The 10,230-nt window shown below is 41.4% G+C and overlaps 1 protein-coding gene across 1 annotated transcript; it reads left to right on the top strand.

Moving 5' to 3' along the window:
* The first annotated feature begins 862 nt into the window (after positions 1-862).
* Positions 863-9,303, top strand: LOC131252740 (uncharacterized). Its single transcript, XM_058253416.1, has 4 exons — positions 863-1,052; positions 1,128-1,233; positions 8,859-8,986; positions 9,075-9,303. The coding sequence occupies exons 1-3, from the start codon at positions 941-943 to the stop codon at positions 8,935-8,937; spliced, it is 297 nt and encodes a 98-aa protein (XP_058109399.1). The 5' UTR covers positions 863-940; the 3' UTR covers positions 8,938-8,986; positions 9,075-9,303.
* The last annotated feature ends 927 nt before the right edge of the window (positions 9,304-10,230 follow it).

Genomic DNA, 10,230 nt, shown 5'->3' with positions numbered 1-10,230 from the left:
TAATTTTTTAAAGCCATGTCCTAACATAGCTGGCGCAACTGATGGACATAGTGGGTATAACATAGGAATCCCAGTGGGCCCAGAGTTGCTTGAGAGGTAATGGTTAGAGGTGGGCACTGGACGACTCGATCCGGCCAACTCAATTCATTTGACTCGTTTAGATCCGACTCGACCCAAACGGAATGGGTAAGTCGGTCCGAACCGAGTAGGCTTTGCCCAATCCGAACTCAAACCGAGTCGAGTTTGAGTTACCTAGTAACTTGACCCGACTCTCTAACCCTACCCGTCGCACCCTACCCCAACCCAATCCCAAAATCTCTCCCTCCTTCCCTTGTCCTCCTCATCTTCTAAGGCCGACCTTCCTCCCTCCCTCGTCCTCCTTATCTTCCAAGCCCGACAACCACCCACCACCATCACCCTCCTCCTCCTCCTCTTCTCCACTCTCTTGGTCTCTCCCTCCCTCATCTCTCAATCCGACTCAGTGCCAACTTGACCCGGCTCAGTACTTCTGACTGGAACGGACTCGGTCCAGATCAGTCCAGGCTAGACTGGACTCGGATCGAGTCAGGCATGCTAGACTCGGTATCAAGTCAGATCGAGTTCGGGTCAGGCCTATTTTAAAACCGGATCAAGTCAAGTCAGCCCTAACTCGGTCCGACTCAACCCGATGCCCAGCTCTAGTCTTGTGGTCGAGTCAGTCCGACTCGTCCGGGTCGACTCGACTCGAGCGAGCCGATCAAGTCGTCGAGTCCAATAACCATGGTCACCCATGTAAATTTATGTAAGAAACTGAGGGTACTTTAGTGATTCTGCATTCCTCTGCGGGCCAGGAATATTGATTATAGAAGACCTCCTCGCCAGAGAATCCTCTCTCTCTTTCTCTCCGATCTCTGTTCACAATCTTCGGAAACTCCATTCCGCTTTGTTTTTGAAAGAAAAGATGAGAAAGGAGGAGACGGTGAAGCTGATAAGTGCGGAGGGATTTGAATTTGTGATAGATAAGAAAGCAGCGATGGTCTCTCATACCATCCGCAACATGCTCACCTCTCCAGGTCTCTCTCTCTAGAAATTAGGGTTAGGGTTGGGGGTTTTCTTTCCTGAATTTTCTTTGATTTCCGACATCGCAGGGAGCTTTTCCGAGACACAGCACGGGGAAGTCACGTTTCCGGAAATCAGCACTACGATTCTCGAGAAGATCTGCCAGTATTTCTACTGGTCCTTGCAATTTGCTAGGTTCCTCCTCATCTTTCTATTTTCATTTTTTGTATTGGCTTTTCTATCGACATTTCTTCACTGTTCTTGGATTAGGCGGTATATATGCGTAGAAGAGAAAATTGAGGAATTATTATTAAAAGAATTAGGCTAAATGAAGATATTTGCATGCTAAATCCGTCGAATTTTTTGGTGGGTCCTATTTCTGACGGGGCATCGCATCGGACTGCTAACCGTTGAATGGATAATCAAGGAAAGACAGGTCAGTGGTCCAAATACAGTTGGTGGAGTTAGACGCTGAGATCATCTAGATGGTGTTGTCATGATCAACGCACGCGTATACCCACTTGCAAGTGGATGCATTGCCACAAAATTTCCTCTTTATTTTTTCTCCCCCTCTTTTTTTTTTTTTTTTATCTTTTTGATAAATTGTGGGGAGCACATACTGGAGTCTAGCCCTTAGGATTGTTGCAATGATCGGTTTTTGCATCGTTAGGGATGACTTATAAAGAATTCTGAGCTCTATTGTGTTCAATGTATTTCAACTAAAAACTAGGAGCTTGAAGTCATAAATCTTAAAAAAATGACAACCAAGAATTCTGCTGCTACAATGCTTGGATCCTTACCTCGAGTTTGCAAGTTGGATAATTGGATTAGGGGTCGCAATGGAGCAGGCTTGGGCAGGGCCAAGGTTATCCTTGGCCCTAATTGGGTTTAAAAGGTCCTTGGCCTTTGCCCTGACCCTAATCAGGTTAAAAAGCCTGGGTCCTAATCAGGGCTAAAAAGGCCCGGGTCTACAGTCTTTCTGGTATCTGGTGCTTCCATTTGGCTGGAGTTTTGGACTCTGATATTTGCCCTCAATACTCTCTTCCCAATTCAATTTGAACATAGAGTATGATTGACCTCTAAACCTGTTATTTATCTTGGCCCATAGAGTGAACAATCTGATTATTTTTTTTTTTAAATTTATTTATTTATTTATTTAAATCAAAGACCAAATATGATATTTTTTTTCCCCATGTGAATACTCTTCTGTTCTGCTCAAGCTAATTAACCTATAGAGATGTATGCATCACCATTTCCATAAAAAACAACCGGCTGACCCCCATGCAGTCGTTGCCCTGCCATCCATTAGCTCCTTTACAGCACATCCAGCATCTGTTTGGGATGGTCATGCCTCTCTTTTTAAGATTCTCAAGTTTAATAATTTTTTCTTAGCAAGCCGTCCAGACAAGGCTTTAACTTTTAATCGGACAGGAGCTGTCCTAATTTTATGAAAGGAAGAAGAATGGTTTCCATTCCTAAACACCAAGGACTTGGATATCGATCTTTGTGAATATACCCTCCTGCACCTCTAATTACCACACTCTTTTAAAAAAATTTCTTTTGGGTCAATAATTCCCACACTGTTATCTTTCCCTTCCTGAGGAACAAGCACTTTGTTAAGAGTAGTCAGCATCTGAGAGATAAACTCAATTTTCTCATCTTACAGATCTCTTTGGAACTTTGGACACCAAACTATCTTGACATTGACACACTTAAAACTTTCTGCTACTGTGATTTCTTTATTTTCTGAAATAGCAATCGCAACTTCTGTTCTATCTTCTTTGTCCTTTCTAACAGTCAAATTGTTGCAAATTTTTTTATTTTTTTTCCCTAATGCACAATTTCCTTTAAACTAAAAGAAAAATGTAGGAAAAAATTGTAACAATGACACTGCAGAAATGTTTCTACTTATATTTTACATCCTTCTACCAAACAGATCCTTTTTACTTTTTAGTCTTTGGATTATTTAGTATCACATCAGGGTGTATCTGGTTGCAACAAATTTTATGAAGCATCATGAAATTTTGCACCAAACAAATTAGACCAAGTAATCATGAAATATCATGATATTTGTTGCCACCAAAAACAGCCTTAGTAAACACTGACATTGCGTGTGTAGCAAAAGATTGGAGTTTTTTGTCTTGCTATCAAGGGTTGGGATGTTTTACCGGCGAGTGCTGAACTCTGTATGTCTCAGTCCATTTGTGCTTGCTGTTCGTTGTCTTATTTCGCTTTTGGGTGCTTCAAATTTCAAGTGGAAATAGAAAGTTTTCGTTTGACTTCAAAGCTTTTTCATTGCTTTGTCATGCATTAAATCACTGTACATTAGGTTTGAACTGGGATCATGTTCCATTGGCAAATGCCCTTTTTTTGGGTGTGTTCCTCTATTAGGACCTGCACCAATCAAAATCCTTTGCTCTCAATCATGGCATACCAAAACAGTTACATAATGGTAATGGTGGTAACCATTATGTGGTACGGGGCCGAAACGGCTGTAATGGCTGTTATAGAAAAAATGGCCCCATAACGGCCCGTAAACAGTTTTATTTATTTATTTAAGACTGTAACGACCATTATGCTCGTAACATAATGGTAACCGTGGTGGTCGTTATAGCCACTGTTACTGTTATTTTTTTAAGGTGAAATTTTATTAAGCAGAAAGAAAAACAAAACAAGGGAAGACAAGCCAAACTCAGAAAACAAAAAGAAAAGAAAACCTACAAGAAACCTAAGAAAAAACTAGAAGAAACCTAAAGAAACTACGGATATGACAACAACCAGCGCCATCACTGGAAAAAACCCACAAAAATCACGGAGCCCAATCTTGCATAAATTGGAGAATCCTCAAGAAAACCCCAGCCTCCGATCTTCTCTTATTGCGAAAGCAGTGGTTATTTATTTCGGCCCAATGCACCATAAAATGGCAAGAAGAGCTACTTGCCATCCTCGGCATGCCAAGTTAAAAGAAGATCTTCTATTGAGCGTGGCATGACCCAATGGACCGGTGCGAAGGAGAAGAACTCGTTCCAAATTCTGGTCAAAAAGGCGCAATGAATGAGAAGATGGTTTGTAGACTCGGCCTGCTTGTAACACAAGAGGCACATGTTTAGAAGAATCATCCCACGTCTTTGAAGATTGTTGATACTTGATAGTAAGAATTCTATTCTTCCCTGCTAACCATCCGAAAGCTGCTACCTTTTGAGGAGCTCCATACTTCCAAATCTCCTTGGTGGAAGAACTGTTGCTGGAGACTCCATCCTCCACTAAGTCAGAATAGAATGACTGAACTGAGAATGCTTCCAATGCTCCAGCCTTCCATACAATTGAATCTTGAGCATCCTGAACAATTTTGACATCTTGCAATTGAGATAAGAGTGACATTAAAGACTATTTCAGAATCCCTCAAGTTCCTCCTCAAAGGAGGAAGTCATATCCTCTCTTCTCCGTTCCAAGAGAAGCAGTTAGCCACCGAGATATCAATATTAGGGGCTAATGCTGCAAGATCCGGATAGACAGATTTCAAAGGATGATCAAGGATCCAAGGATCAATCCAAAATTTGACTATGTTACCCTTACCAACCATGAAATTCAATCTTAAAAAATGAGAGGGTCCAGTCTGTTGATGTTTCTGCAAATATAGGACATCTGGTATGCAGAAGATTTCTTTAGCCACCAGCCAGTAGGCGATGTTATGGAATACCTTCCTCTCAATGCAAGTAGTGTTCTTCATTTCCAAAATCTATTCCAAATCTCTTTCTTCACCTTATCGCTTCATAAACTGGGGAAGTTCAATCTGTGAAACTTCACAAATGTGTTCCACATGATTGCATGAACCATGAAGCAAAGCTGCAACCGATTTGGTTGCTGGAGTGGCAAACTGTATTTAAACCTAGGAGGCAGGAGCAAGAATGTGAGTTTGATGCACGAGAAGCAGGAGCAGTACCTAGTTATTAGGATCCTGCAATTAACTTCCCCATGTAAGTAGTTAGTGGGCATCTCCTTTAAAAGATAATTATTTGGTTTCAAACCTTGAAAGTGCGAAGGTCTCTCAAAGCTCAACTTTGTGCTTCTTTGAGGGCCTTTGCTTTAAGTACTTTTTTTTTTGGAAAGGTGCAGATTTTATTATGCCAAAGCCGAAAGAAAAAACAGAAATAGGAGAAAAACAAACTAGGCTAAGAACAGAAAACCTAAGAATACAACAGCAGCTCCCCGGGCAACGCAATATGACTCAAAGGGGCCCAATCCCTAAACAACAGAAAATAAAGGGGCAATAGATTCGGGGTGCAGGAGTGGGGAAGCATTTGCTTTAAAATATTAGTAAGTATAAACTGCTAGGAAGCTAGGGGAGAGCCTGAAGTGTGATTCAAAGTGGGAGCTGAACCTAGTTAGGAGGATCATGCAACTACGGTTCACAGTTCAAACTGCACCAGCATGAAGGTTGTTGTAATAACATGCTACCCCAATCGGTTTTGCTAGTATAAACAAATCCAAGAAGGTATTGCCAAGGTTCACCATAACCCTTTTGATGAAGAAACCACATTGCATCAAGAAACAAATGGAAGGCTGTTAATGTCAGTCGCCAAAGTATGAGATCATGCTGGCCTTCACATTGAATAAACTTTTTGAAGAATATTGGACAAGTTCATTTCATTTAGGAAACAGTAGGGGCCGGTATAGCATAGCCATGGACAAAGCTGGGATCCTATTAATCTGTACAATTAAACTTTGGTCTTCTGAGAAGAAAGCAAATCAAATTGAGATGCCCGTACCTTTTGTGGAGGTGGTCATCCACATGGTTGATATGGATTGAGAACTTTTTTTCGATCTGGTCATTGAACCACGTGAGAATTCCCTCTAGAGGGACTGAGGTACATGGAAATCTTCTTGACCAGCTTAGTTTGATGCCATTGCATGTCGTTTGCCTCATACTAGCATTGTACATCAGTGATAAGCCAAGAAAAATTTGCAGTGACAGTAATTACCTTCTTTGGCTGAGGATCACTGTATGATTCAAATACCTTCAACAACAGACTGTGTGAACCTAATATATTTATGATAGGGCTAATGTTTTTGAAAGGTAACGCTACCAGGTATTGAACCCTGGATCCACGCACACTACACTGTCTCTACCGGCCCATCTAACACGCGGGAAACATAGGGATACTGTTGTTGAAATAGTAACCTAAAAGGGGAATGACTCTTCATTTCTCAAAACTTTAGGACATGAATACAGATATTGGCATCCTGCTTGTAACATTCTGTTCATATTCAGTTTTGTGAGTCTTACTTGGATTATTTGACCCATTCAATTAATGTTTAAATTTGTTAAGCAATGTACTGTTTTCTAGTCTTTATAGCATGCTAAATGCTTGCAAAATTTTTACAGTATGGCTTTTTATAACATTCTTCTTTACAGTCATTCTAGTACGCTTGCTTTTCATAAGACCTTTTATAACATTGTTGTGTGTGTGGGCAACAAGGAATACAAAACAATGGTTAGGATTTTAAAATAGTGAAAATCTAATCCAACTAGGAAGTTATGGTGGACAATTTGAGGAAAGTTGTGAGATGCTTTGAGTTGGTGTCCAAGGGGGAAGGTAATTATCCTCAAGAGTGAGCTGTTGGGGATTTGTATGTCCTCGGAGGAGGTGGCGAGATTCGCGTTGGTATTTGGATGTCGAGTCAGGTCTTTCCCGTCAATGGACTTCAGCCTCTTGCTTTGTGTGGGAAAACCAGCTAAACATCTTTGGGATTGAGTCATTGAAAGAGTGGGGAGGAAGTTGTGTGGAAGAGCAGGACCTGGGAGGAAGGCTCACGCTAATCAGCCTTGCCAAACTTGCGCTTTCATTTCATGTCTCTGTTTAGATGCCCGAAGTTGGTTTTGCTCCATCTAGAGAAGCTTAGGAGGGACTACTATGGCAAGGGATTGTGAAAAACTACAAATTCCACCTACCGGAGTGGGAGGAAGTGTGCAAACCTTTCGAAGAAGGAACCATAATCAGGCGGTTGGAGGATGTGAATCTTGCTTTGCTTGGCAAGTGGATTTGGAGGTTTGGAATAGAAGGGAGCATGTGGGGGGAGTTTATTGCAATTAAATACGGCACTGGGCAAGGGGCGTGGTGGATCAGGGAATCACCGCTCTACAAGGCCTTTGCCATTTGGAAGGTGGTTGCGAGATTGGTTAGCAAATCCAAGGAGGGGGTCTCCTTCTTCACAGGGGACAGAGAGACGGATCAGTTTTTGGGACTAGCTAGACTTGCTCCATCGTCGGATATCCTCATTGCTCAATGCCTCTCTCAATCCAGTTTAGAGATCGTATGGTCTCCCCCTTGTAGAAGAAATTTGATGGATGCAAAGGTGGACAAATTCTCCTAGCTTCTGGCCCGGCTTCATCACATTTGCCCCATGGTGGGGCGAGAGGGACGTGATGATGTGAAGTAGAAGTACGGAAGATTTTCAATGTGCTTCTTCTATAGGTTGTTTTCTTAATCTCCGGGTGTTATCTGTGGTCACCACATCGCTTTTTTGCTTGGTGATACAGTTGTCTGCGTAAGGTAGTGACCTTTGTGTGGTTGGTCAGAAGGAATAGGGTGCTTACCATAGATGACCTCTGGAAAAGGTCGATGATTATCACTAAGGATTGTAGTCCCTTTGTCTTCAAGCCGCGTTGGTCGCCCATTTGCCAAACCAGTGTGGGATGGATTCTTTAATGTGGCATGGGTGACACCGGATAATGTAGAGGTCCTCTTGCTTGCTTGGCATAGGGGCGTTCCTGGGAAGAAGGGGGAGTGGAGACTAGCCTTGATGGCTGGGCTGTGGGCTTTGTGGGGAGAACAGAATAACTGGCACTTTCAGAACCAAAGTGGGTCGGCTTTGAAGGTCTTTAGGAAGCCAAAAGTGGACATTTTGGAGTGAGGCACTTAGCCATGGGGTTTGTTAGTATTATTAGGGTCTTTCCTTGGGGTTGAGCTTTTGATCTTGCTGTATTTTTGCCGGGCCGTTTGCTGCTGGCTGGTTGTTATATTCTCTGTCTTTGCTGTTGGCTGGTTGTTATATTCTTTGGTTGCCCTTTGGGTTTCATTTCTAATAAAATTCACCACCTTTCAAAAAAAAAAAAAATCCAACTAAATTTGGTTAAATATCATCACACCACTTGTGTTCAAATCTTGAGTCCAATCATTCACCCCCCCTGTGTATTTAAGTTGTGCAAGCCTTAAACCAACAAGTAAAATTTGGCATATTGGCCTCTTTTATTTATTTATTTATTTAAAAAAAGGCATATTGGGAGTTGCTTACCAACAAGTTAATTTTGGTAAATTTGAGGGAAGCATTTCGATTTGCCCAATTCGGACCATACCGTAAAAGGATATTTGGTGACATGTGGTTCTGTCCAAATTGCCCAATTTGGAGAACATACGGTATTTAATGAGTTTAGCAACATTCATTTTGCCTGTCCTGCCAAAAATGAATTTACATGGCTGCAGTGTATTTACTTTGCCCAACCAGGCCTGCATCATTGCCCTCAGCATGACACAAAGCATGAATCTACAATGTGAATTTTCTGTTGAAACACTACCAGAGGATCCTATCAGGGACAATACATTTGGCGGAGCGATGTAATCCTAATGTTGCAAATTTCAGTTCGAATATCATGGATTTCTGACATCAAATCAAACTTGTAAATAAATGTAAAATAAAATGACTGGGTAGTGGATTTTGAAAAATGTTTACTTTTCACCAACCAATCTCATTCAATAGACATGTTTTCTGGGTTTACATTTTCATGGCTGGAATTTCATATTGGTTGTTCCTCATTGCAGTGGCAAAGAGACTGAGTTCCACATTGAACCTGAAATGACTTTAGAGTTGATGATGGCTGCCAATTACCTTCACACTTGAGAGACGTACCAGTTCTTAGTGCTTCGTGGGCAGCATCTTGCTAAGCACCGTAAGCTATTTGCCTTTAACTTGATGGATGCTATATTAATCTGCTGTATTTAGCAATAGCATCTTAATTATGTTATATGTTTTGTTAGGGATGCCAAATGATGAAAAGCTCAAGCACAACACCATGACATTTGGTTTTGATTTGACTTGTCTGCTCTCTCTGCTATGCCACAATTGTATCAGTTTGGCCTTCTTTGATGTGGTTACTCATAGACATCGTACAATAAAGGGGACTAATGTAGACAACTGACTGCATATTTCTATGAATGTAACATGTTCTAGCTTTGCGAAATCAATGGCTAGACTTCTCTTGTTTCACGGTCCTTTTGTTTCTAGTGATTTCTCATTCTATCTGGTCGAGGTTTGCTTGACCTTCCAGGATAGTGCTTTTTACATTGCCATCTTGTGGTTAACTGCAGTTGGTGTGTAACCTGTGAGAAAGCTCTTGTGATCTTGTCGCTTCAAACCTGGCTTTATCTCTACCATATATAATGCAAGTAGCTATGGACAATTTTCCCCACAATTAGTCTTCAGAGGGTGGTAACTTTTGGGTTTAGAAAGGACATGGGAAGGGATTTGGAGTATAGAGAATGGTATTCATGTCATTTAAAATGTCTTCAAATGGGGTCACTTTTGCCATTTCAAATTCTTGATGCAAGTAGCCCGCTGCATCACCTTTCCCTCCTTTTTTGCATATAGCCTGCACCCTTTTCATTGAAATCTATTAAAATCTCTCCTTCCTTGACGCACCTTGTATGTGCCATACGTCCCATACCAACTAGTATTTACAGGGTGCTGTTAGATTGGAGAAAAGAATTTGGATCCAAAGGTATTCCGTAACGGTAATGCGAGCATGACTACATTGAAATGCCTTTACATTTCTTTATTAACTACCGCTTGAGTGGGCACGCAAGCGAACAGGTCCGCTGCTTGGGTGGGCTCCATTGTGATATTTGTGTAAAATTCATCTCTACCACCAGCTGTGTTACCTTATGTTAACAGTGTACAGGGTCCAGGCTGTTTCCCTTGGCATGGCCCACCTGATTTACATGGTCCTAATTTTTAGGCCCTATGGCAAAATTTTGTTGTGAAATCTAATAGTAAGAGTAAATTTCATATAATCATCATGGAGACTTCTAAAAGTCGAAGTTGGGGGCATCTCCCAACTGTTATCTTTGTCGCGGACCACCTAAATCACAAGTCAGCTTAATTTTTGGGCTCTAGTTGTAAATTGGAATTATGTAT

Source organism: Magnolia sinica, chromosome 8 (genome assembly GCF_029962835.1).
Source record: "Magnolia sinica isolate HGM2019 chromosome 8, MsV1, whole genome shotgun sequence".
Classification (NCBI taxonomy): domain Eukaryota; kingdom Viridiplantae; phylum Streptophyta; class Magnoliopsida; order Magnoliales; family Magnoliaceae; genus Magnolia; species Magnolia sinica.
Note: the sequence above shows the minus strand (reverse complement) of the source record. Positions and strands in the feature narration are given on the sequence as shown.

Coding starts and splice junctions, on each gene's coding strand:
- LOC131252740 (XM_058253416.1), top strand. CDS start 941: ATGAGAAAGGAGGAGACGGTGAAGCTGATAAGTGCGGAGGGATTTGAA. Junction 1,053..1,127: donor CAACATGCTCACCTCTCCAG/GTCTCTCTCTCT, acceptor CCGACATCGCAG/GGAGCTTTTCCGAGACACAG. Junction 1,234..8,858: donor TGGTCCTTGCAATTTGCTAG/GTTCCTCCTCAT, acceptor TCCTCATTGCAG/TGGCAAAGAGACTGAGTTCC.